Source organism: Octodon degus, unplaced genomic scaffold (genome assembly GCF_000260255.1).
Source record: "Octodon degus isolate 3935 unplaced genomic scaffold, OctDeg1.0 scaffold00007, whole genome shotgun sequence".
Classification (NCBI taxonomy): Eukaryota; Metazoa; Chordata; class Mammalia; order Rodentia; family Octodontidae; genus Octodon; species Octodon degus.
Window position 1 is genome coordinate 17525838 of NW_004524583.1, and position 26767 is coordinate 17552604.

General features: G+C 47.6%; 1 protein-coding gene across 5 annotated transcripts in view; it reads left to right on the forward strand.

The window, feature by feature from the left end:
• Positions 1-25482, forward strand: part of Max (MYC associated factor X) — a 28433-nt gene extending 2951 nt beyond the window's left edge. For 2 of the 5 annotated variants that reach the window (XM_023702835.1, XM_023702837.1), the window contains 3 exons: positions 7372-7479; positions 22826-22955; positions 24117-25482. In XM_023702835.1, coding sequence (XP_023558603.1) covers positions 7372-7479; positions 22826-22955; positions 24117-24304 — 426 coding nt within the window. In that variant the 3' untranslated portion in view covers positions 24305-25482. Of the gene's footprint in view, positions 1-7371; positions 7480-22825; positions 22956-23393; positions 23479-24116 lie in introns of those variants that run through there. The other 3 variants (XM_004624780.2, XM_023702838.1, XM_023702839.1) reach the window with 2 other exon arrangements.
• The last annotated feature ends 1285 nt before the right edge of the window (positions 25483-26767 follow it).

Genomic DNA, 26767 nt, shown 5'->3' on the forward strand with positions numbered 1-26767 from the left:
TGTGTGTGTGTGTGGCCAGCTCAGCCCACCAGGGGGCGGGTCTGGCTGGCATGTGGTGCTGGGGATCGAACCGCAGTCCCTGTGCTTTGCCAAGCTTGTTTTTTTAAGTAGGTGCTTTAGACCACTGAGCCATCTCTCCAGCCCCTGCCTTAGTCTCTTGAATGATGGGATAACAGGATTGTGCCACTGTATCCACTTGGCTCACAGTTCTTAAAAGCTTTCTGCTTTTTCAAAATATTCATCCAGTGAGGCAAGCATGGTACTCACACCTGTACTTCTAGCACTCAGGAGGCCGAGATTGCCACCTAGACTATGTAGCAAGACTGCCTCAAAAAAGGAAAAAAAAAAAAATTAAAAAAAAATATATATATATATTCATATTCACCCATATGTTGATAGATGTGTCTGGTTTGGTATTATGAGGCCTTGGATTTTTTTTTTCCTTTAATTTTGGGAAGTAGACAAGAAAAGGTTTGACTCTGTTGTTTTGTTTAGTTTCTGATGCTAGGGCCTCAAGACTTTAATTTGATACATTTCCTTATTGAGAGTTACTTTTTTCTCACAAGATGTGTTGTAGACAATTTTTACCATAAGTATTGTAGACAACTTTACAATATGTCAAACAGCTATTATGAGTGGGTAGGCTAAAAAGGATTCTTTGTTTTCTTTTTTTTTCCTGAGATTTAGAATAGGAAATGCTTGTTTTTTCCTCCCTTCACAGTATTGGAACTAAATCTAGGAGGATCTTCACACTGAGCTATATCCCCAGCCCTCTTTTTTTTCCAGGCAGGTCTTACTAAGACTCTGAATTGTCCAGGCTAGGCTCATGCTTGTCATCCTCCTGCCTCAGACCTGCCAGAGTGGTAGGATTATGGGCATGTGCCTGCCACCATGCCACCACAGCTGGGCTTTTTGTTTTGTGATGCTGAGGATCAAACCTGGGACCTTGTGCATGCAAGGCAAGAGCTCTGTACCACTGAGCCCCAGCCCAGGGGGATCTTTTAAATTTTGATGAGAAACTCATGTTATTTTGCTTGGGGGAAAAATATTCAGGAAAAGATACGGAGAATGACCTGCCATATATATAGGGCTACAGAAGAACTTTTTAAAAGTTACTTAGGAAACGTTTTGTGAGTTCTAATAGAAAAAGACATTCATTCATGTTTTATGATGTCACAACAATATCTAGGCCTTGCTGCATTAAAAATGCAGTGCGCTCAGCAGAAGCAGAATTGGGAAGTGAGGCTAGCTGTTAACAGAAAGTGAAACTGATTTGACGAATGTTCCTGTTGCCTCAGTACAAATGGAAAACAGTTTCTTCAGTGACCAGTGAGCTGTAGTAAAGAAAGACACCCCGATCTGTATTACTAAATTCAGTACATGGCAGAATCCTACTCTTGTTAGCTTATTGTTTTTTTGAAGGAAAAAGGTTGAATTTTAATGATAAATTCCTGGGCCAGATATTTTGTGCCAGGGTACCTTTTCCTTTTCTGAGGGAAAGAGTGAAAGGGTGAGAAATGAGGGATTGGAGCTATGCTGTTCTCTTGTGTCGTCCTTCATGTCAGCTGGACATGGTGCAAGCAGATTTGTGCGCTCACTTCTGGACCTTTCTGGTAGGAAGTGTTTTTAACTTTTCAGAGCTCTTTGCTTTTTAAGAAATCACAGTGAACTTGTTTGCCTCTGAAATTGGAATTTACTATACTCAGGAAATTACGGTCTGTTTTAGCTGGAATCGGTTGTACACAGCCAGGGCATGTACTCGGTCCCTGTTTAGAGTCTTGACAGTGATAACAATGTCAGGTTTAGTCCCTGAATGTGCTTGTATGAGCAAAAGCTGTTCCTATATTTAAAAGTCTTAAAGATGCCAGTAATGGCGCAGGAGCTAATTGGCGAAGCAGATGGTAGTTCAGGTTAAATTTTCTGATCAGGGTACCCTCCTTTCAAGTGGCTGTGATGTCATATTTAGATAATAATGTTGCTTTCCACATTGTTCTTGGCACTGAAAGATAGAGAAAACCTCAGAAACAAATGTCTTCGTTAGAGTACAGAAATGTATACCAGGCTTGAAGCAGGACAGATGCTGGGAAATTGAAATTATCTCCTGTTGGGGATTTTAAGGAGTTAGTCCGTTCCAGTTGGCCATTATTTTATGGTGTTTTTTTTTGTTTGTTTGTTTTGTACCAGGGATCAGGGATCGAACTTAGGATCTTGTGCTTGCCCAGCAAGTGCTTATGCAGTTGAGCTATCTCCCCGCCCTTGGGTTGATTTTTAAAGTGAATGTTTTAAGTTGTTTAGCACTTCAGTTTTATTTATTGTACCTGTTTCTTTTCTTTTTTTTTTTTTTTAATTTTATTTATTTATTTATTTTGTGTGTGTGGCCAGCTCAGCCCACCAGGGGGCGGGCTGGCTGGCATGTGGTGCTGGGGGATTGAACCGTGGTCCCTGGGCTTTGGGCTTCACTAAGCTTGTTCTAAGTAGGTGCTTTAGACCACTGAGCCATCTCACCAGCCCCTGTACCTGTTTCTTATCAGAAATAATAAACACATATTTTTAGATGGGAACTTTGAGCTTTTGTATTTTTGGTGACCTTAGTGTTCATCGAAAGTAGCTTACTTAATAGGGGCCAGGGAGATAGCTCAGTGGAATAAGTGCTTGCCTGGCAAGCTCAAGGTCCTGAGTTTGATCCCTGGAATCACCAAAAAATAAAATTAAAAAAGTAGCTTAATAATGAACACATTACAGTATCTTTTTTTTTTGTCTTTTTGAAACAGTCTCATTATGCAGTCCAGGCTGGCCTTGAGCTCACTGTGTACCCTAGACTGGTCTCGGAACTCACAGTATTCCTCTTGCCTCAGCCTCCCCAGTGAGTGCTGAGATTACAGGCGTGCGCCACCATACCCAGCTCAACTATTTAACTTCTTCAGGGTTGTAAATATTTAGTGAGCACCACAGGTTCCTGTGTGCTGTAGGTTTTCTGTATTGGATGTGAGAAGCTCCCCCACGTAAGAGGGATTAATAGCCTGCAAGCATGCGCGTTGTTGAATAATGAAACATTTTATTTCCCCACGCTGTTTACCTACAATTTGCGGAAAATAAGACTGGGGACAAGTAATACCTTGAACAGAAATGCATTTTTCTGTGCCATGAATTTGGTTTTTTTTTTGTTTTTTTTTTAATTAATTAATTAATTTATTTAGTGTGTGTGTGTGTGTGTGTGGCCAGCTCAGCACACCAGGGGGCGGGGCTGGCTGGCATGTGGTGCTGGGGATTGAACCGCGGTCGCTGCATTTTTGCTTAGCTTGTTCTAAGTAGGTGCTTTAGACCACTGAGCCATCTCACCAGCCCCCTGTGCCATGAATTTGAAAGGAAATGATTTTAAGAGATTTCCTTCAATTCTGAACAGACCTCTCTAGCTTCAGTGGCCTGTTGCCAGTTTAATAACTTATTGGACAACAAAATAATATTTGCCTTCATATACCCACACTTAACATATACTTGTAAAGTGTTGGAGATGGACAGATTATAAGTGAAAGTTTTTATTTTGCTGCCAGTGTGGAATGTTTGGTAGAACTAAAACAGGCCAAGTGAAAAAAACTTGGCAGAGATGTCAAAGCTAGAAGCCACTGTGCCATAGTTCCTAGGAAGCATTTGTAAGCTACTCTTCGGTATTGCTTAGTGTTTCTGATGTGCCTGTTCTGGGTAGGTGGGGGCTTTTTTGAGGTGACCTTGCCATGTAGTCCAGCTTTGCCCAGGCTGGCTTCAAACACCCAGCAGTTGTCCTGCCTCAGCGGCGGCAGCCATTCTCCACCACACCCAGCCAGCTCCTTCATTTTTCTGTTACCCTGGGATGCCCTAAAACCTTTTTAGAACTTTCGATGACATAAACAGCCCTCTGGTATGCGTGCCATGGGTTCACCACCAATGCCCTAACGGAAGGGGTCTTGGGCAGAAGCTGCAAATTCATTGTACTTGAAGAGCAAGCAGCCTCCAGCCACTGCTCCTAGAGGACTTGTAGGGGAGCTGCTTGGGCCTGCTGAACAGCCCAAGAAGACCTGTTGTCTCCTAGAACTGGGCCTAATACCTTTCATCGAGTTCATTAGCAGATATATCCTTCCCAGTACAGGTAAGAGAAAGCTTGCTTATTTGAGTCGAGTTTTATATGTTCAAGAGCCAATTGTTTGGCTCTAAAAAAACCTCCTCTGAGTCTGTGGGAGGACCTTAAATATTTTATATGGTTGTCTCCACCCAGGTTTTCTTACCTCTGAGCACTTGGGGTTTTGGGACAGGGTTGCCAGCAAATGAAGGCAGTTGGTAGGGTCGTGATAAGCCTGCCAGCTGGGCCTTTGGCTGTTTGGGAGAGGGGGTTAGACAGGATGGATGTGTGGTTTGGAAATATTTCCCAAAGAGAACTCTTAGTCTTGTATAAAAGTTTTCCCAGTCTTTTGTGTGCTTGTTCAAGCCCCTAGCTGTTAATTCAGAGTTGCCTGGAGTTAGTCATGTTAGTTGTGCATATTTTTGATTTGCTGTTACAGAGGAGGCTTGAGACCCAAAAAAAAGACATCCATGCCATTATTTCCAGGACTTTAAAATGGACTCCAGTTAGGTGTAGCAGCTCGGGTGGACATGGCAGCAGGGATTGGTCTAAGGTTCCACTCTTCTGCTAGTTAAATTGGGCTTGGAACTACTGCAGAAATTCCATCCACTACTTGAAAACAACAGGCCCCAGTCCCGGCGCTCTACCAGGCAGTGCACTGCTGCCTCTCCTTGTTGAGCCAACTTCTCAGGCTTGGCCGCCTCCCCAGATGAGAAGCCAAGATTTCTGCTGATGGTCTGCAGCCAAGATCACTCACGATCCTCTAACCGAAGGACTTGTGCATTTGAGTCCTTTCAGACTCCTGAATGGGAGGGGGCTGGTGCATTGTGCGGATGTTTTGGTGTTAGATTATACTCAGCTCCCTGCCTACAGGGCAGGCCTGCATGAAACCAAGTCCAACTTGATTCTAGCCATTTGAGATTTGCAGGGCTCCCTCAGGTTAAAGAAAAAAAAATTATTTGTATCAGTGGGAGGAGTTGTGGGTGACTGTGGTGTCACTGCTTCCGTGCACAGCTCTTAAGCTGGGCGGAGGGCCAGGAATCTGGGTGATTTAGTAGTCAGGAGTATCCTGGGCTGCTCCTGAAGACCATAGCCGGGTGATTAATTTGCATAGAAGTAGACCACGTTGGACCGTACACAGCTGACACTGAACAGGCAGATACAGGCCAAGGGTCAGCCATTGGCCTTCCAAGCTCCTTAGGTGCAGTCCCCACCCTGCATACCATTGTGTAGATGACAACAGGGAGCAGTAGGTTAGAAAAGGAGTAGCTGCTGAGAATACATTCAATATCTTAAAGGTATTTTATTCTACTATTAGGAAGCATTGTTAGGTGTTTTGTTTTGTTTTTTTAGGTGTTTTGTTGTTTTTCAGAACTGGGGATTGAACTCATGTACTGAGCTATATTCCCCGGCCCCAGGTGTTTTTTTTGTTTTTTTTCCTCTGCATTATAGTGATACCTTTAACGTGTTCACAACGGGGCTGTGATTCTCACGCCAGGTAGCTTGAAACACTGGTCCTGCATGAATGACTGTCCCATCAGATGGCTTTTTATTAATTGTATTAGTGATACAAACAAGTGATTAGATGCATTTGTACAAGCAGGGGTGCAAACTGCCCGATGGGATGGTCGTACTTAAACCGTTGGTGGTTAGTCCCAGGCTTGGTATCCTGCCCCCACGCCTTTCCTCATACTAGTCCACATTAATATAGTTCACAAAATACTCCTTGTATAGTGAATTCAGACTTGAGGCAAGACAGTTTGAGAAGTATCCAAGCTTCATTTCCCCAGAAAGTGCCCTGCTGTGGAGGATCGTGGCCTTGAGGGGATCGCAGGCCAGCTTAGCAAAGCTGTAGGGGATGCATGTGACGATGTGACCACAGCTGTTCCTGCCTCCCCTTCTCTGGAATGACTTGGACTTTGAGGATTAGATGTGGGAATGTCAAATTTTCTCATTCTCACAACTCTGTCCTTTTAGATTTTTGCCTGTACCTTGTTGAGTATATAAGAATTCAGTGGAGGCAGTGTTATTTTTGTGCTACACCAAGTTATTTGCTCTCATTTGCTTCATTTTTTAAGATTCCTGGTCCTATGTCTGGGTGGATTGATTAAAGCCACCTCGCTCTGTCACATACAGATGTAACTTTTTTTTTTTTTTTTGGCGGAACCGGGAATTGAACTCAGGCCCTTGCGCTTGCCAGGGAAGCCGCTTATTCTACTGAGCCATCTCTCCGGCCCAAGACGTAACTCTTGACGCTGGCTCACTGTAGCCTGGTGTGTTCCAGAGAAACTGTTGGCTAATTTTCCATAGCTCCCAGAGTGCGAGTGTGGTGCAGTTGTTGCTTTGGGTTTGTGTTGCATTTGGCGAACGTCCTTCAGTGGGGCGGCAGAAGCTCCCTGTGGTGCTGCCCGGCTGTGTTCTCTGGAAGTGCCGCAGAGCCGACCCTGCCTTGTTGGCTGTCTTCACAGTCTTAGGTTGGCTGCTCCTTGTGACACTAACTGCTTGGGGTGTTTAAAAACTGGCAACTTAGCCTGGTATGCAGCAGTACCTGAGGAGATAGAGCCAGAGTGCGTGGGTGTCTGGAGGCCCCATCTGAAGTACCTTCCTGGCTCCGCATGTGGAGGAAAGCTCTTGGCGGAGTAGCATCTTGGATCTGCTTTACAAAGCAGGAGCTCTGAATGCACTTAGCATCTCTGTCAGAACTGTCATAATGATCTCAGATTCCTGCAACTGGGTTTTCCAGAGGTTTCAGTTTCTTTTCTATGATTTGATGCAAGGATGAAATTAGTGCCTTTTAGCAGGCTTGGAGACAAGTCCACCAGCCGCGGGTTTTACATGGAGAGCAGCACTGTACTAGTGACTCGACCCCTCCCGTGCCTCCAGATCTCTTGCAGTGGGGGTGATCACACCTTAGGAAGAGGCTCACTAGAGCTATTTCTAATCACCTCCCAGCCATGGACTGGCGGCTGTTACATAATTAAGTTGGGGCCACTGATGTTGCAGGAGAGTCGCACTTTGCCCTCATGAATAACTTTTGGTTTTACTTATGCATGAACTGGATGCATCGAGCTGCTTTGGATGTTCCTGTTGCAAGCCTTGCTCACCCCTTTCTACCTCTTTAGCAGAGCCTAATTCTGGAGACTCCTAGCTCGACAGTCCTCCCAGTGCACTCAGCAGGAACAGCGCTGACAGCATATCCTTCCAGGCTGTACCCCACCTGCCTTTTTCCAGGCCCCAGTAGTGACGTTCCTAATGGACTCTTTCTCCTGTTCTTCTAGGCTGACAAACGGGCTCATCATAATGCACTGGAACGAAAACGTAGGGACCACATCAAAGACAGCTTTCACAGTTTGCGGGACTCAGTCCCATCACTCCAAGGAGAGAAGGTGAGTTTATGGAGGAAGCCACTTGGCCCCCGCTGGTTTGCAACTCTTTATGGAGCTTAGGACACTTACCTGTCTGGAAAGAAAGAAAGTCAGAGATATGCAGATGGAATGATTCCCTTATTTTTTTGATTCTTTGGAAGATCATCACGTAGCTTCTTTCATTTCTCCATGGCAGAAACGTCAGATGGAATGAGCTCTTTGTAAGACATGGGCAGGAGTGCTTTTCCACCATTGGTGTCTATACTGTATTAATCGAGATGTTGTAGCTACACACTGTAGCATGGCGTTAGGTTGGCATCTCACTGCAGATTCCCAAGGTCAATGATTTCCTAGATTGCCGTGAGAATTTCTTCTTTGTGGAGTTCAGAGTTTAGTACTTACTGTGAAAAAAGGCTTCCAGGCCTGCCCACAAACCCATGTGGGCATCAATGACATTCCAGCCCTGGCTGGCCGTTCTTTCCAAGGTGTGTAGAGAGCACTTGAAGCTTTGAAACAAAATATTTGAGTAAAGAGACATGTTCATTTGAAGTAGAAGGAAAGACAGAACCGCTCCCTCTCCCTCACCCCCGCAACTGGTAGCCTTCTCCCGCTAGTACTGTCCATAGAGGTTGGGCACCAGCTGTTTCCACATTCAAAAAACTGAGTAAAAGTTAGCGACTTAATGTCATTCCTTGGAATTTAGAGAAAGCTTCTTTTCATACAGTTAGTTCCGTCCTTGACACAGTGTGCTGCTGGCTACCCTAACCCTTTAGTGAAGTAAGTGGCGAAGTGGGAAACACTGATTATTTTTTGAGTGACCCACTATTTAAGGAAACAGCTATTTTGGGCTGGAGGGTGTAGCTCAGTAGCCAAGTGCCTGCTTAGCACATGCAAAACCCTTGGTTTGATCCCTAGAACCACACACCAAGTCATAATAATTTTTAAAAATAGATAGCAAAAAGAAGCAGCTATTTAGTTAGCAAGAGTATGTACTTGGAGTGGCTTCCCTGCTGGTGTGGTGGGGGTCCTGGGGTGTGTTTACCCAGGGTCAGATTTGGAACTAGCATGATTTATTTTGTTTCAGTTGGTTAAGTCATATGCCTTGTGCTTTATCTAAGGTGTGGCTTCACACGTGGCTAAAGAATGGGGTAGGTCTGAGCTTTATGAAAAATGTCCTTGCGAATACCTGCTATTGCAAAACCAGACTTTGCCTCAGATTAAGCCTACTTGGTGTGGACTTGATTTAATCACCTTGAACCAACTACTTACCTGGAGTAACATTCAAGTACCACAAGAAATTTTTATGACGAGGAGACTCTTTTAGTCAGAGTACACACATACAAAAGATTGTCTTGTGCTTATCTGAGCCTTGACAGCCACAGTATCAGTTTATATCACTTCATGAGACACAGCTACCCCGCCCTAGGCTCGCATCTAACCAGGAGTGGCGCCACAGTGGTGCGTCTCCAGGGGGGAGCCATGGACCACCCACATTGGAACGACTACCAGTTGAGCTTCCTGGAGCCAGTGGGGCATCTGTATCTATGACTAACAGTCAGATGAGTTTTAAGCATTCTTAAGTTTGCGAACACGGAGAGTGAGGTCACGGGCCACAGCTGGGCCGCCGCCTCCTCCTCCAGCCTGCTTTCCGCTGCCATAACATTCATCCGTAAGTACTTCTAATCTCATTATCCTAAATCCGTTGTTGCCTTGTTTGAAGAAAGCTGAAGGCTTGAATTTGGTATCCTTACAAATGGAGTAGTTCCGTGTGTTGTGGCCCTTTCACTGTAGCGATTCCTCAGGTCTGCCCCACGCTGTCCTGGGTACTAGAAATGCAGCAGTTGGGAGGGAGGGGAAGAGCAGTCTCACCAATAAAGGAATAATAGGAAATGAGCTAAACAAAAATAAGCAGGCATCATGGCACATATCCGTGAGACTGCGATTGGAGGTTCATAATTTCAAGCCTAGTCTGGGCAACCTAACGAGATCCTATCAAAAAATAATGAAAGTGCTCAGGATATAGTGCAGCGTAAAGACCCAGGGTTCAATTCGTAACACCACAAAGAAGGGAGAAAACAAACAAATTAAAGGAGAAAAAATAAACATATGTATTTAATATATATTTACATATACTTAATTTACATATATTATACATATGTATATATCCATTCACTGTCAGATAAGAGGTATGAAGAAAAATTAAACTAGGAAGGAAAGATTCCACTTTTAATTAGAGCAGACAGGAGCAGTCTCACGGGCAGGGTGGCATTTGAGTTGAGTCGAAGGAAGTAAAGCCAAGACTGCGCACCCCTCTGCTGATGAGTGACTGCCTGGCAGGGGAAGGCAGGTGGACCGGTGTTCCTGAGGTGGGGACCGCGAGCCTCCCTGGGCCGGTGGAGGGAACAGGAGGCCAGAGCAGCTGGAGGTGACTGCGGGGATGGGAGCAGGAGGAGCTGCTCTCAGCTCCGGCCGTCACCCAGGGAGGGCAGCAGTCTAGGGGAACTAGATTTGATGCAGCCAGTAGCAAAGCCCAGTCTGAGAATTGACAAAATGCCTTTGTAATTGCCGACCCCCTGTCCTGTGTCCTGTTTGCATGTCATCATCCTCTGTCTGCAGCAGTTTGAGAGGTGCAGTTAGTCTACAGGAAGCCTTAGTCTCTCAGGCTTGCATTGTTACTACATGTGGCAATTTTGTTTTAAAAGGTAGTATCAGAACCAGAGGAAATGGACTCATTGTTGATCTCGATTGCACTAATTAAGGTGGTGATGTTGCGCAAACAGTTGGGAAATGCTGATTTCGCCATGTGAGTTTTAGGGAGTTTAGCTCAGATTCTTAGAAGGGAAAGCCTTTGATTGAGTCTGTTCATTCATGTTCTAGTCTCTCTCTCGTTCGCTCTCTCTCGCTCTCTCACGCTCTCGCTCTCTCACGCTCTCGCTCTCTCTTTAAATTTTACTTATTTTAATGTATTTAGTACAGGGTCTCACTATACACATCGGACTCCTAGTGATCCTCCTGTTTTTCAGCCTCCGAAGTGCTGGGATTACAGGCGCACGCCCTCATGCCCAGTCTCAATCATTTCAGCGTGCTGTCACTGGCACCACAGGCTGGCCTCTGCGCCTGCCTAAGCGGGTGCTTTAATCCCCTGAGCTATCCACTGACTGGACCCTTCCAGTCTCCTTTGATTGGAGCATCTCTATGTTCTAGATTGGATTATCTGTCTTTGAGTCCTAAGCCTTTTTGTTGTTAAAGAGAAATCAATATCGATTGAATTGGATCTTAACCAAGGGTAGAGCATCCTAACCTAGAAAAAACAAAAGCAAAACTTTGAATGTGAGACCCAAACTCTATTTGTCCTTTGTTTCCTATATTTCTAATATAAACATCATAAAGAACACTCACTTTTTAAAAAAATACTTTATTTATTTACTTGGTACAGGGTCTTACTACACAGCTCAGACTCAGTGACCCTCCTGTCTCAGCCTCTCCAGCACTGGGATTACAAGCATGTGCCAGTATGCCTGGTTTTAGTGGCTGGCAAGGAGCGCCTGGGGTTCTGCTGGCGCAGCTTGCGGTACTGGGGTTCAAACCCAGGTTCCTGCACTTGCCAGGCAGATGCTTACACCACAGAGCTATCTCCCCAGCCCAGAACACTTACTTTTGCATCTATATCTGTATTGCAATGTAAAGTTAAATCCACACAGTGGTTCTGTAAAGCGTGCTGTAGTAATTCAGATAGTTGCACTGCTGCTGCTGCTCTTCCTCCTGTCAGTGGAATTGTTAGAAATAAATAGCCCAAGATCCGGCCCCAGTCTGTATATAGAAAGGTGCTCTAGAACTTGGGGCTGTAGCTGCCAAGTTCCATCTTTCTGCGACACCACAGACAATGTAAAGAAACCTTGGGCTGGGGAGATAGCTCAGTAGAATAAGCACTTGCCTGGCAAGCGCAGGGCCCCCAGTACCACAAAAAACAGACAAAAACCTGGATTGCCAAGTGTGATGACATACACCTGTAATCTTAACACTTGGGAGGCTCAGGCAGGAGGGTCAACACAAGTTTGAGGCCAGTCTGGGTTACACAGTGAGATCAAGGCCAGCCTGGACCCTGTGTTAGGAGGGAGGGAGGGAGGGACGAAGGCAAGGGGAAGGCAACCTTGATTATATGTTGTCATTATCTGTAGAGCTTTGCAACGTTAGAGCCATTTATCTTGCCAATATGTCATACCAGGGCACTATGAAAATTTACTGAGTGGTATATGTAGCTAATCCAAAGGGCAGGGTTGTCTGTATATCTGCGCTGAGCCCTAAAAAAAATCTCATTAGAATTGCTGGTCCATTTGGATTTGCCATTGGCCCCAGGGCTAGCAGGGGGACTTTCGAGCTGTTACTTTCAGTTGTTCATGTCTCTTGAAGTTTTCAGCGGGACATGGAGCCTGCTGGGAAAGATGGGATTGAATTCGAGCAGCAGGCAGCCAGCCAGAGTAATAGAGTGAGGGTGAATCTGTTTTGGTCCCATGTCTTCAGTAGGGAAGCCGTAACTAACAGAAGTCATTCTTTGTTTTAAGGGTCTTTAGTTAGGTACTAGGGGCCTAATGGTTCACTGTGTATGTGGGTGGCAGGGCCTGGTGGGAAGCCTGTCAGTTTGCTTTTTTCCTTTACAGTTTGCTTTTATGTAGAGATATAATTCTGTCCACCCCATAAATTAGGCCTGGTGTCCACATTAGCAGTGGTGATTTCCACCATTGCCGTTTGCGTCCATACAGAGTGTACAGTGATTGCGCATCTTTAAAGTCTCTTCCTACATGGCTGTTTATCATGCATATTGCTCTCGGGGCATTTGTGCTCTGAATTTTTTTTCCTGCTAGATAGCAAGCCATGTGGAAAGGAGAACACAAGTCTTAGGTGAAACACAGAAAAGAAGGTTCCTCCTAGTCTGCACTGGTCAGGGTGTCTGGGTTTGGTGTGGGCCCGGCCTTGCCAGTCCCATCGCAGACAGTGGCGCAAGCCTGGCGCTTGGTCCTCAGTGGGGAAGCGGGCTGGCTCATAGCAGCTCGCTCAGCTCTTCAGAGGAAAATCAGCAACAGCCAGCTCTGTCCTCTGTGTAAGGGAGGCCCTCGTGTGACCTCCAGGGGCTGAAGGGGCTGATAGGTACTCTTGAAGGCCTTTCTCTTCCTAGAAAGGGGATTGAACCTAGTAATTAGCAGTAATAAGTATCAAAAGGAAGTTAGGGCTAGGAGGTGGCTCAGTGGAATAAGAACTTCCCTGGCAAGTTCAAGGGCCTGAGTTCAATCCTGGGTATAACAACAACAAAAAAATAAAGGGAAAAAAGGAAGTTAAACATAGAAGTCTGATTCTCCTTACTGGTGGACCTTGAAACCAAATAATTTCTTTCTTTCTTTTTTTTTTTTTTTTTTTTTTTTTTTTTTTTTTTTTTTTTTTGCGGAACCGGGGACTGTCAGACCCTTGTGCTTGCCAGGCAAGCACTTATTCTACTGAGCCATCTCCCTGACCCCAAACCAAATAATTTCTGTACAAGTAATATGATAAGCTTCCCCCCTCAGCATGGGGCTGGAACCCAAGGTCTTTGTATAAGCTCTATCCCTGGCCCATTTCGTTAGGATCTTACTACGGGAACTCAGACTTGTGATTCTCTTGCCTCAGCCTCCCAAGAGCACTGGGATTACAGGTATGCATTGTCCCAGCTAGAATGTGATTGTTCTTTCTTTAGTTCGTTCCTTTGTTTGTTTATTTTTAGACAGGGTCTTAGTTCAAGTTGGCCTTGAACTCACTGTGTAATGAGTAGCTTATAGTGAGTAGGCTTTTGAAACTCAGCAGTCTCCCTGCCTCAGCCTCCCCGCTGGGATTACAGCCATGTGGCACCATACCTGGGCTAGAATGTGATGGTTCTTAAGATTAAAGACTGAGGCTGGGGAGATAGCTCAGCGGTCTAAGTGCCTGCCTGGCAAGTGCAAGGACCTGGGTTTGATCCCAGGACCTGCATGCTGTGCTGGCCACTGAAACCAGGCATGGTGGCCCATGTCTATAACTCCAGTGCTGGGGAGACTGAGACAGGAGGATCACTACGAGTCCGAGCTACATAGCCAAGTTGTGTAGCAAGACCCTGTAACAAACAAATAAACAAAAGATTTAAAAAAAAAAAAAAAAATCGGAGACTATCCAAACACTTAACTGCTACAGTTTTACGTCTGGCTACCATGAAGGCAGGGGACAGGTTTCCTTTTGCATTTTCCCCTCAGCACCTGGTGCACTGCAGGCAGCACAGTGAGTGTTAAGCTGAGGGCAGGAGGCCCCTTGCCCACCTGGCGCCCTAATCTGGAAGCTGGTTCCTGCCTGTGGAAGCTCATGCAGCAACACTGCCCAGGTCGTATCTGGGCTCCTCGAGTGATTGCTTGTGAGACGAAATATACACCACCCTTTATTTGGCCTTGTTACTCAGGTCATTACCTGTGCAGACTCTGCCTGTGGCAGTTAGTGTCTTCTTAAATTGTCTGCATCTTAAATTGTTGTTCAGACCTGGTAAATCTCAGTTAAGTGACAGGTTCCATAATTGTCAATGTATTTATTTGATTCCTTATAAATTGTACGTGTGTCTTGCAGAAATCTCCAGTGCTTTTCATTGCCTGAATTCTGTGTTCTCTAAAGAATCCAACTTACCTGCCCATTTTTTTCCCTCTTCTATAGTTAGTTATGGACAGCACTCGTCTACCCATTTTCCCGGGGATGTTATTTTTGGATTATCTGAGTGCTGGCCTCAAGATCCAACTCTGGGGCTGGGGAGATAGCTCGGTGGTCTAAGTGCCTGCCTTGCAAGCGAAAGGACCCAGGTTCGATCCCCGGTACTGCATCCTCTGCCAGCCCTGAAACCACCTGTAATCCCAGTGCTGGAGAGGCCAAGGTAGAAGGATCACTATGAGTCCAAGCTGCATAGTGAGACCCTGTACCAAATAAATAAATATTAATTAATTTTTAAAAATTGTTTTTAGGGCTAGCCAAATAGCTCAGCAGATCAAAGCACCTGCAAGCAGGCGCAGGGACTGGGGTTTCGATCCCCAGGCCTGCCGTGCTGATCCTGCCCCTAGGGTGCACTAAGATGGCAATTGAGACTGGGCATGGCCCACACCTGTGATCCCAGCTCTTGGGAGGCTGTAAACAGGCGGATCACTACAAGTCCGATCTAGTAATGAGACCCTGAACACCCTGTAGACCCTTCCCTAAAAAAATAAAATAAAATAAAAAATTTTTAAAAATAAATAATTGTTTTTAGAAAGAAAGAAAAGTTAATGGGTCTATAAACTTGAAGGTAAGATGTTTCGACAGAGGGACCATAATATAGCTCAGTGTCACATTGCCTGCCTGGCAAGTGTGAGATCCTGAGTTCAATTCCTGGATACCTACCAAAAAAAAAAAGGTTTTCAACAGAAACCTAATTCTGCAGAGATCTGCTTAGACCTTTGTTATAATATTCACCAGCCTGAACCACGTAGCAAGACCCTATCTCAGAAAGCACAAACTTGGTGTGTAGTGTATACTTAGAGCATATCTCAACTCAAGAGTAGTCACATTTCAAGTGTCCATTAGTAGCTGGGTCTGGTGGCGTACACGTGCTATCCCAGCACTTGGGAGGCTGAGGCAGGAGTGCCATGGGTCCTGGGCCAGCCCAGGCTACATAGCAAAACCTTGTCTCAAAAAGCAAGCACAAATTTTAAAAATCAAAATGCTTATTAGTCACTTGGCTGGTACATACTGCAGTTGTAAGACAGTGTCCCGTTTTGCCCTCCACTAAAGTGACTATGACCTTGAAGTGGCTGTCAAAAAAACCCAGCTTGGAGCCTCCTTGCCCAAAAAAGCTGCTATTAATATTTAATCCATGGAATTATTGATGGTCCAGGATACAAGGAAATGGGATGTTGCAGTTTCTCCTTTTGGTCTCTTCGTGTGTATACTTGACGTAGCTAAAACGTGGCATAGCTTTCTGCTTTTGCATGATATGCCTTTTTCCCAAGCAGCTTCTTTGTTTTTTGAAGGCCGTGTCTCGTTGCAGTTCAGGCTGGCCTTGAGCTCACTGTGTGGCCCAGGCTGGCCTTGAATCTGTAGTGGTCCTCCTGCCTCAGCCTCCCAAGTGCCGGAATTACAGATGTGTGCCACCACTGCACCCGCTACAGGCAGTGTAGCATTTATGTTTAGTTAATTAGGCTGTTTTTGTTTGTCACTTTGGGTAGTGTCCAGATTAAAGTTTTATAAATAATGTAGTCGTGAACGTTGTGGTGCATGGGCCGCCATTCTCGGCAGTGGTCCGTGGACAAGAATCCCAGGAGCTAGGTCTAGGTCCAGGGTATGAGCATCTGTTTTTTTGCTGTGTGTTGCCAAGGTGGTTTTCAAGGAGAATTATTTTCATGTCCTTGTTCTTTCATTTCTTTCTGGAGCAGATTCTAAAGACAGTCATTTGGTAGTGTTTCGAGAGTCCCATTTTTACCATAACTGAGATTTTTTTTTTAAAGGGCAGCTAATGTAATAGGCAAAGGATAGTCATTGCTTTTGTATTTTACTGCCCAGGAGCATACATGCTTTTCTATATGTGTTTACCAGCTCGCGCTCTTCTTTGGGGAAGTCTGTGCTCCTGTCAGTCACCATTAAAATTTGATGGCGAAATGCCACAACTTTGTTTCAGGCTACAGAGCACGAGGGGAAAAACACAAGGTTTCAGGTGACCTGGGTGTGCATCCTGGAATCCCAGCACTCTGGGAGGCTAAGGAGGAGGATCACAAGTTCAAGCCCAGGCTGGGCAGCTCAGCAAGGCCCTGCCCAAAATAAAGAGGGTCCATAGAGCGGCCCTGCCTCTGGGCCCTGCAGGCCTGAGGGCAGAAAGCATTGGCTGATGAGGTTCTGCTCTTTTACGAGAGTCCTAGGACCCAAGTTTATTGTGATTTGTTAACTTGTTTTCTTTCAGAAGATGGTTTATTCTTGCCCAGCCCTGTCTGTTTACCTCGACTTGTTTAAAAGCTTGTGTAGATTTCACAAAATAAAATAAAACTGGTTTATTTTCTTTAAATAACTAGTACAGAGTAAAGCCTGTGAGTCTGTGAGCCGGGCAGTTCTTTCCATTCCTCCACTTGACTTCTTGGGGGACGAGACAGCTGTGTGAACCTAGCAGGACCCATTCCTGACAGCGAGGGGAGAAGTGGCCAGTGCAGCTCAGATCACTTCCCCAGCCGGGCCTCGGCAGTCTTGGGAGGGCTGTGAGTGCTTCTCTGTGCGTCACCTAGAGCCTGGCTTTCTACCCAGGCCCAGGCTCCGAGACCAACTCCTGGGAGGTGTGGAATCCCTTCATAACCGTGCACTTGATCCTAAACATCAGTGTTTGAATTCAGTAATGAATTGGGGTTTTAGAAGTTTCTAATAAGGCCAGGCATGGTGGCAGTCCTAGCACTCGGGAATCGCACCCTGCTGAGAGGATTGGCTGCAGTTCCAGGCCAGCCTGAACTACACAGCATGAGCCTGTCTCAAAAAAAAAAAAAAGTTTCTGATTAGAATCGAACTCTCCTGAGGTGGGGCCTTTCATAAGGTAGGTCTTTGATTCTGGCCAAGACTCTGGATAGTTTGAAGCTGTGTTCAGAGGAAGTGGGCCTCAGGGTGGTCTGAGCCTTCAGTCTGGGCAGCTGCTACAGCGGGAAGGGCCAGGGACCTGCCGGCCCCCACTGCCACAGCCCCAGTGTTCTCCACCGAGGCTTCGTTTCTGCCCACGTGACTACTGAGGGGCCACAAAGCTGGCCGTGCTGAGAGGGGCTGACGCTGCACCCCTTCCTCCCTCTCCCGACTGCCTGGCATCCTTGGGCTTTTCCTCGCCATCTATTTTCTGTGCTAGGAGTCTGTTTGGTTCTCACTGGTCTTTAAAAGGAAGAAAGAAGAAAGACAAGCTCCGGTCTTGGACAGGGCTTCACTGTGGCCCCACTGCACCGGGGAGCAAGTTGGCCACGGGGTCCTCCAGGGAGAGTACTACATTAGGGCGCACAGCCACCCTTCTGGGCGATCTGTGACTCTGCTCCTTTTCCTCCTCAGGGTTTCCCTGCTAGGACAGCACTGTCCCTGCAAGTCTGTTGACATTTTTGTTTGTTTGGTTTTGGTTGTTTGAGACCCAATCTTGCTGTTTCCCAGCTAGGCTTCGAACCTTGTGATCCTCCTGTCTCAGCCTCCCAAGTGAAGGAAGGGTCTCAAGTGTGTGCCAGCACTCCTGGAACTCTGTTGACCTTTCTTATTTGTTCTTTTGCCACCTTCTATTCCCAAAATACGGGTGTCCTGGAAGGCTGGGTTCAAATTCTAGTGCTGCTTCCTACTGGCCACACAACACTGGGTCAGTTACAGCTCTGTGCCTTGATTTTCTCTTTTATAAAATAGAGGAAAAAAAAAAATACTTGGAGGGTTGTGTGAGGCTGTCTGGCACTTAGTACTTAGTTCAGTCTTAGTTGCTGCCATTATTTTATCGTTTATTTTTCCCTTGTAATACCAGGTCTTAAACCTCATGCATCTTGGGCAGCCGCTGCGCTATACCCTGGCCCTTTGGGGGGGGGGGGCTCAGCCTGCGCTGAGGGTGGGGCTGGCAAGACATGTGGTGCCAGGGATCAAACCGTGGTCTCTGTGCTTGCCTAAGCAGGCGCTTTAACCACTGAGCTATCCCTCCAGCCCCATGGCCCTTTGTTTTTAAAAAATTCTGAGACAGGGCCTCACTAATTGTTGAGGCAGAACTTGAACTTTCGTTCTTCCTGCCTCAGCCTCCTGCGTAGCTGGGGTTGCAGCTGTGCTTAACAGTACCTGGCCTTGTTAGTTCTGTTGCTGTGTACAAGCCTGGATCTGAGGGCCTGCTGAGCCCCCTTTCGTGTGGCTCCCACATGTGAACGCACAGCTTGACTCACGGCCTTGTAAGAATCCCAGCTGCCTCCGTCCCGAGTCCCTTCTGCCCTGTCCATTCCATCCCGGGCTGTGTTCACACTGTTCAGCAGAGCCGCCTCCTCTCAGACAGAATCAGAAGCAGGGCCTTCTAACTAAAATCGAGCAGGGTGAAATCACCCAGGTCCCCACTGAGTCCCCTGTCTGGTCAGTGCAGAGTGTGAATGAATATTGGACTTACCTGATAGAGAAAAAACAGCTCGGAAGCCCGGAGGCTGCTTCCTTCCCATTCATGCCATGAACCCCTGCCTCCCCTGAGGCACAGGGAGTTCTTTGGGAGTTCGAGGCCAGCCTGGGATGGAATGGTCTGGCTCCTCCACGTTTACTGTGCACGTTTACTGTGCATGAAAACAAGGAAGGGCCTGCCCACACGTACCGCTGTGCCTGGTCCTACGTCCTGTGCTTGGAAAGACAGGAGGAAGGCACTGCAGGTGAACGGAGCATGTTCCAGCCTTGACTTTCTGTTTTTCTCTCTTGCGCTGTGTGCAGATAGATTCTGGGTTTTATGGGGATTTTTTTGGTCTTTTTGAGACAGGGTCTCACTGCGGTTCAGGCCCTGAGCTCATTTTGTAGCCCAGGTGATCTCAAATTCTCAGGGATCCTCCTGTCTCAGCCTCCTGTGCCGGGATTATAAGCGTGGTCTACCATGCCCAGCTTGCAGTTATGTTTTGTTTTTGTGGAACCAGGGATTTAACTCAGGCCCTTATGCTTGCCAGGCAAGCACTTATTCTACTGAGCTATCTCCCTGGCTCCCCAGCTTGCAGTTAGATGTTGGAACATTTCTGTATTTATACTTTTTAATTTTTTCTTTTTATTAAATATTTTAATTTTTTTGCACTTCACATTTTATTTATTTTTTTCCATAATTTTATTGATAAACAAATAGCAATGAGACAGTTTCAAATCAAATTGGTAGGACAGTTTCAATAATTAACACATTACATACATTCCTCCCAGTGGTTAATTGCTGTACAAGATGCGGACATGATAGCCTATCTAAAAACACCATTAGAACAAATCCCTCTATTCTTTAAGAGAATGTAACTATATATCTATCCTAACCACCATGAATACACAGATACAAAAGGGTCATTCATCTGTATACCCTTTTTTTGTTAAGTTCCATTATTTGAATATTATAGGTGTGTTAACTCAGCAAAATAATCCAAAAGAGTTCACTAGTTCCTAATAGTATTGGGTCTTCCGCTTCACTGGCAATGTCAGAAATTGTTGACCTGAGTCCCCTACAGCTCAACATAACAGCATGGCTTTACTTCTTATATTTCGTTTTTATACTTTTCTGCTGGGTGGTTAAGACCAAGGTAAAGCAGGACCTATGCAACAAGAGTTGCAGCTTTTGGGTCTGATAAGGTCAGCGAAATCCCCTCAGGATTTATCTTAAGATATCCTGTACCTCAGATTGTAGAACCTTTGTCAGTGTCAGCCATGTGGATAAGTCACGGACATTGCTTGGCCAATGTGCTCTGTGTGAAAGCCTGAGAGAGTATTTTTAAATTTGTTCATTCATTCATTCATTTGGTACAGGATCTCACTATGCAGCTCGGACTCGTAGTGATCCTGCTGTCTCAGCGCCTCCAGCACTGGGATTACGGGCATTCACCACGACACCCGGATTCAGTGGTCCGCATGGCATGTGGTACCAGGGCCATGGTTCTTGCACTTGCCAGGCAGGTGATAGGACCGCCCATCTGTCTCCCTAGCCTCTTAATTTTGTTCTTATATTTTAATTCTTGTTGCACAGAAAGAACAAAGTTAACTCTGAACCATTCTTTTGAACCTGCTGGGGGTGGGGTGCCCCAAGCAGCCCAGGGCACTGCTTTTGCAGGGAGTGGAGGAAGAGCTCTGCCAAGCGTGTTGTGGCCTCGTGCTGGCCTCTGGTTCCCAAGGTGTTTTGTTTTGAACATCTGTGAGTTTTGTTTTTGTAGTAATGAGGATTAAGCCTAGGGTTTCATACATGCCAGGCAAAGGCTCTACTACTAAGCTACAGCTTCAGTTTCTCTGTCTGTCTTTAATTTCATTTACTTTATTTATTTTTGGGGGAGGGTACTGGGATTGAACTCAGAGCCTTGCGCTTGCCAAGCAGTCACTTATGCCACTGAGCTACCTCTTCTGCCCTGTCTTTCAAAATCAAATTTTTTTGGAGAGTAACTCACCAAGTTACCCAGGCTGGCCTCAAATTTGCAATCCTCTTGCCTCAGCCTTAGGAGTAATTGGAATTACAAGTGTGCACCGCTGTGTTTGACTTGTATAATGAGTTTAAGGCCAGCATGAACTACGTAGCAAAATCCTAACTCAAAAAAAAAAAAACAAAACAAAAAAAACCCTGATATTGCCTTCTGGGAACTGTTACTTGGGAAAACAGCTTTGAAATAATCAAATTTCAAGACAAATTGGGGGGTTTGGGGGATAGTCCAATGGTTTAAGCACCTGTCTAGCAAGCACAAGATCCTGAGTTCGATTTTGGGTACCAAAAAGAGAGAAAAATATTGGGGTGTGGCTGTGCCTATCAGTGATGTCACTAGTGGCAGGGTAAAGTGTAGAAAACAGGGTGGAGTCCTGCGAATCTCAGCAGATAAGGAACAGCAGAGAGGAATGTGTCTGCTGGAGCCCACAGAGACCAAGAGTCGTGGGGCACTCCTGCCTCCCGCCTGCCACCTACCCCTGCTGCCCACCGCTTCCAGTTCCATCCTCAGCATCCTGAGAGGCAGAGTATTTCGCTTGCCATGTTCATTTGTCTCCTTAAAACTCGGGCCTAGGAAAGCCCTGTGCAGAGTGGAACTTGCCCCTCCCACCTCCCATTCCTGACTTCACCCCGGGGGCGTGCAGCTGGCCTGTACCCAGGCTGAGCCAGGGCCCTGCTTGCCGTGACCTTTTCACACAGGTTCTGCCTCCACCTGATGAAGGGCTCACGGTCTCCCCAGGGAGTGTGTCCCATGAGGTGCAGCGCCACGCCAGTGCCTGGCACGCAGTGTGGAGTCAGCTGGCCAGGAGCCGCCTTTCTGGTGCCCTTTGTCATCTGCGCTGTCAGGTTTTACCTGCCCGTGCTGCCTGTGACTTGTGTGTGTCTAGATAGTGTTGAGGTAAAGCCCTGGGCAGAGAAGCCTGGCTAATCCCGCTCCCCACGCGCCTGCCCAGTGCCTTGCACAGGACTCACTTGATACACGATTGCACGTGAATGATTTCCTCTAAGGAGATTGCCTGAAAAAGTACCACAGAGGAAAGCTGGAAATTCTAGTACTTTCAAAGACTGATGAATAAGGTTTCTTGTTCCCAGCTCGCCCAGAGGTGTACGAGTTGGAATTTCTAGGGATTTTTTTTTATAGATTAGTTTTTCTAGCCCAAGTGTGGATGCTATCTTTGCCTTTCTGCCCCCACCGCCCCCCATGCTGTGTTGTTTAAAGCCGTCAGGCTATAGTACAAAGCTGTGGAGAACCTCTGAGTGAGAAGCTTGCCCACAGCTCAGGAGCCCCATGGCAGGAATGTGGCTCTTCAGCCTGTGGCTTTTCTTGGCCTTGCACAATTCTGTGCATGTGGCCGGCGGGCCAGGGCTAACCCTGGTGTGTGTGTAGCCTTGGGGCGCTGTCCCAGACAAGTTGGGCTTCCAGGTGTGACATCCATTTTATTGACAGGGCAGTGCCCAGGCTGACTTGGCCACACCTATGGAGGTGTGGTTGCCCCTGAGGGGGCTTAGCCTCATGCCTTTCCTGGGTTGACAGGAAGCACTGGCAGAGTTTGGCAGAACCTGTCTAGTCAGGAGGCAGAACAGTGACTTACCCACGTGGTTCCGTTGGGAAGAGTAAACAGCTACAGGCTGCAAATGCTGGTGGAAAACCCACGCCCACCCTCATCCCAACCCTGCTCAGCAGCACCTTGTTCTTGTCATCTGGACCAGCAGCCTGTATCCAGGCCCTAGTAGAGTGAGTGGCCTGAGCGTTCACTTAAATAGCATTCTGATGTTTCAGCCAGTCAAGCGAGGACTTTAAAGCTAGCTAAAGAACCAGAAGGAATGGGAGGAGGACAAATCCGGGAGTCGGGGCCGGGGAGACAGCTCAGTGGAATAAGGCGCAAGGGCCTGAGTTCAATCCCCAGTTCCGAAAAAAAACCCCAACAAATCCGGGAGTCAGGCGGACCAGTCTGCACCCAGGCTCTGCTGCTGTAGCCAGTGGTTTGAATGAGCCAGCGCCCTCCTGAGCCAGGGCCCTGGTGGCACTCCTGAGACTGTATGAGGTAAGCTCTGTGGAGCCCATGACACTTTGGCCAAAGAAGGCTGTCACTGGCCATGCCGTCTCCTCGGCCTCCTCTTTCTAGCTGTTCGTTGTGGGAGGGCCTGCCTCCCTTACTGCCTGGACTTGGTCTTTATTAGTCCCCTGTGCTTTTTCTCAAATTGCAACAGGCATCCCGGGCCCAAATCCTAGACAAAGCCACAGAATATATCCAGTACATGCGAAGGAAAAACCACACACACCAGCAAGATATCGATGACCTCAAGCGGCAGAATGCGCTCCTGGAGCAGCAAGGTGAGCAGCTGAGCTTGTGGGGCGGCTGGCCCTGCTGTCCTCCGCCAGCCTAGGCCTCACCTGGCCCTGCAGTCGGCCGCTCCTGGACGGAGCGAGAGCGGCAGCCCCCGCCAGGCCCCAGGCCTGCACAGCGGGCCTCGGCCGCCCGCCTGGGAGGAGGTAGGCCAGGGACTCGACGGACGCTCGCGTCATTTCTGCCTGCTCGCTCCCAAGAAGGCCTTGGGGCTCAGGTGCTCTGCCTGCAGTAGGGTCACACCTGGCATCAGGTGTCTAAAAAGAGCCTGAGGTCCTGGGAGTGGAGTTTCCCGTGTGAGTCCAGGCTCGGGTGCTCAGGACAGTGAGCCCTCCCCGCGGACAGTGCTCGTCCAATCGGGGCAGCCCACGGGCCAGGCCCCGCTGTTCTCCTGCGCTCACACCCGCCTTTTCCTACAACCACAGGGGAAAGCGAGAGCTGATCAAGTTCTTGGTTCCTGGGGAATTCACTTCTCTTCCTCCCTCATGGAAGATGCAAGTAAAAGGACATGCAAGTAACCTCTTGGGTTAGAACACCTCAAATATAATAAATAAGACCTGTCCAGGCTTGAGCTGAGCCGAACCATGGGCTGGGCAGCGGGTGGCGTCAGGGTTGGTGAACGGGCCGAGCAGCCTGCATGAAAGGGCTCTCCGTCAGAAGGCCCAGGAATTTTGTGAGTATTGGTGACTTGCTTCCAAGTGTCCAGCTTGCCATTTCAAGTGGATCGAACGTGAATGCTAAGCCAGAATTTTTCTTTGGCTAGTCCAGTCTTTTAGTGTCATCTTCTCCTGCTGAGTAGCCTTCAGACCCTGTGGGACCTGTTGTTGCCTGCCCATTTCTCCTCTGTTGTTGCACTGCTGAATTCCACAGGGAGCTCCTGCTCCGGACTCTACACTCACTGGGCTTCCATAGCAGGATGTTGACATCACAGCCTTCTCTTCAGGGTTGGGTGTCATGGCAGAGTGATGGGCCACGTCTGCTGGCCCCCAGGTCCAGCTGAGAGAGGAGGGGGGCATGGAGTGTGCAGCCGCCAAAAGGGAGTCACTCCTGAGCCTGGGGTGGCCGGCAAGTCCTTAGGAAGCACGGGCCGGCCCTGAGCCCAGTGGCTGTCCAGACGGTAGTAACGCACTCCCTTGGTTGCCTTGTAGTCCGTGCACTGGAGAAAGCGAGGTCAAGTGCTCAGCTGCAGACCAACTACCCCTCCTCGGACAGCAGCCTCTACACCAACTCCAAGGGCAGCGCCATCTCTGCCTTCGATGGGGGCTCAGACTCCAGCTCGGAGTCGGAGCCCGAAGAGCCCCAGAGCAGGAAGAAGCTCCGGATGGAGGCCAGCTAAGCTGCGTGGGGCAGGCCAGCAATAAGAACTGTCTCCATCGTCTCCTCTCAATTCATCATTAGAACCCTCAGAACCTTCTAAGAGACTTTATTTTTTTCTCTCTTTTTTTAATTTTTATTTTTATGTAGGCGCTCTTGGACAACAGCTCTTGTGCTCCTTCCCCTTTTCACTATTTTTTTTAACTGTGTTCCCTTCAGGGATTCCCTGTCCCCACCAGGAGTTTTTAAACCAAAACACCCAAACTTGGCAGCTTTTTCTGTGGAGGACAGACGGCTGGCCGGACCTCTGAGCACACGGTGTCCTGCCAAGCCACCAGCTCCTCCAGCCCGCCGGGCACATGCCTGGAGGACGCCTGCCCCATGGCCTCTCCTCCTGGCCCGCCTCTCCTTGACAGACTTTGTGAATCTGTGAACTGCTTTACTTCAAGAAGGAGATCAGTTTGAAGTAATCAGAATTATCCCCTCTCCTTTGTAAGGATTTTTTCTAAAAAGCTATTTACCGCTCCTGTTGAGAGACCAGATCCTTGAAGAAGTTGGGTGTAAAGGAAAGTGAGGACGGGTTTGCAGAGTCTGTGGCGTTTCACTCCTGCTGCTCTTGGCCACCGTTTCCGCCTGTGGAGCCAGCCTCACAGAGAGCCACTTGACTTGCACCGGGGCATGGTAGAGGGTGGGGCTGGGGGAAGGTTGGGTAGGGTTGGGGTTTTGTATTGAGGGCCAGTGATGATGTTTTGATATTTATTTCCTGCTACTGAAATTTGAATCTGAGTGAATTATCCCTATCTCTGATGATGTCAGAATGGCAAAGTGACAGATTCATAAAGTAATGATCACATCTCCCTTTCTCTTCATGTGTATTTCTAAGAAATAGAGCCAACTGATTTTGTAATGTAAATACCAAGAGCAATTTACCTGGTACTAAACCTGCGCCCCAGTGTGGCCCCTCCCCTGCCCACCCCCTGCTTCTGCCCTCCTGTCCCGGACCCTGTCTCCATTGTGTGATCCAGCCCTGGTTCTGGCTGCAGTCAGCAGATCCCAGTGAAGGGTGTTGTGTGTTTAGGCCTCATTTATTTGTCATTCTCCTACTCTGTTCCTGGCATTTGCTGATTTCTAGTGTATACTCTACTCTGTAGTCTCTGTCTGTGTTTGATTCCATTCCGTGGAAATAAAAAGTATGTTGTACATACTGCTGAAGAATTGTCTTGCAAGTTAAGGCTTCCCCCTTTACTATAAGACTATAAATAAAAACTTATTTTATCCTTTGTGGTGGTGGTGTCTTCTTGCCCCTGCAAAGGCCAGGATGGCTGCGGAAGAGAGGCAGGGCCTGTGTGACAGCCTGAGTGAGCAGCGGTGGCCCTTCCCCTTTGTTTTGAGGGCCCAGCTCAGCTCAAAAGAAGTGGGTAGATGGGCAGTGGAAGTTTGTTCACTAGAAAGAGACTTGGGGTTCCAGCAGGGTAGAGTTACATCTTAGGTACAGTTCTGCTAAACAGATGGCCCTCAGGGGAGTCAGCGTCCAGGTGGTGGTTTGAGTTCTCCTGGGATGGAGGGCACAGCCTGGAGCATTCCATTAGGGCGCAGAGCTGCCAGGGCGAGAAGTCAAGAAGGCCTCAGCAGCAGCACCTTAACTCAGCCTGTGGACCCAGCACTGTCCTCAGCCTTTGGCCTTCAGACAGATTTTACTGTTAGAAGACAGCTCAGTTTGAGTTTTCTTGCCTGGCTGACAGGAAACAGCTATTCGAGACCAAGGGAGGAAGTGATAGTAGCTCAGCTCTGATGCAGAATGGTGAGAGTGAGGGCCTCAATCTACTAGATGTCTGGTCTATAGTATCTCTGGCTAATGGAAGTTGACCAGTGGGTGACATTTCTACAAGAGACATCGAGCTCCAGAAACGCTGATTACATTAGGAAAGCAAGGATCTTATTAATTAAAGGCTGAGGAAAGATTGGAGTGGAAAAAGAAGTTGAGTGATAGAATAAGCCCTCCAGGTTGGCTCTCTGGCGCTTTGCCACCGGCTTCCGTGTACCTGGCCTTGAGTGTAAAACTCATCACACGTACTTCAGGCCAGGATGTGCATTGGAGCTGAGCCATGGTGAAGCCCTGTTGCCAAGGAGCTGGGCACCCAGTACAGGCAAGGCAGTTAAGCCAGCAGGGAGGGGCCAGGGTGTCCTGAGAAGTCCTTGTAAGATGTCGGGGCACAGGGCACTGAGTTCAGGTTTCACCAGAGTTCTCAAAAGCAGGAAAAAAAGGGCACAGTGGTTAGCTGGTTCTCCTGGGAAATGCTGAGCCCCCCGCTTGGGGTTGCATGAACCCTACAAGTGAAGGAAGCTGGTGGAGGCTGGACAGGAAAACCAGGCAGGAGACCTCCGGCCCCAGTGCTCAACTAAGGGTAGGGTCAGTCGCAGCCCTGCTGGCATCTGTCTAGGAAGCAGTGTAAGGCAGCCCCGGGACACAGGTCTGGCCAGGCTT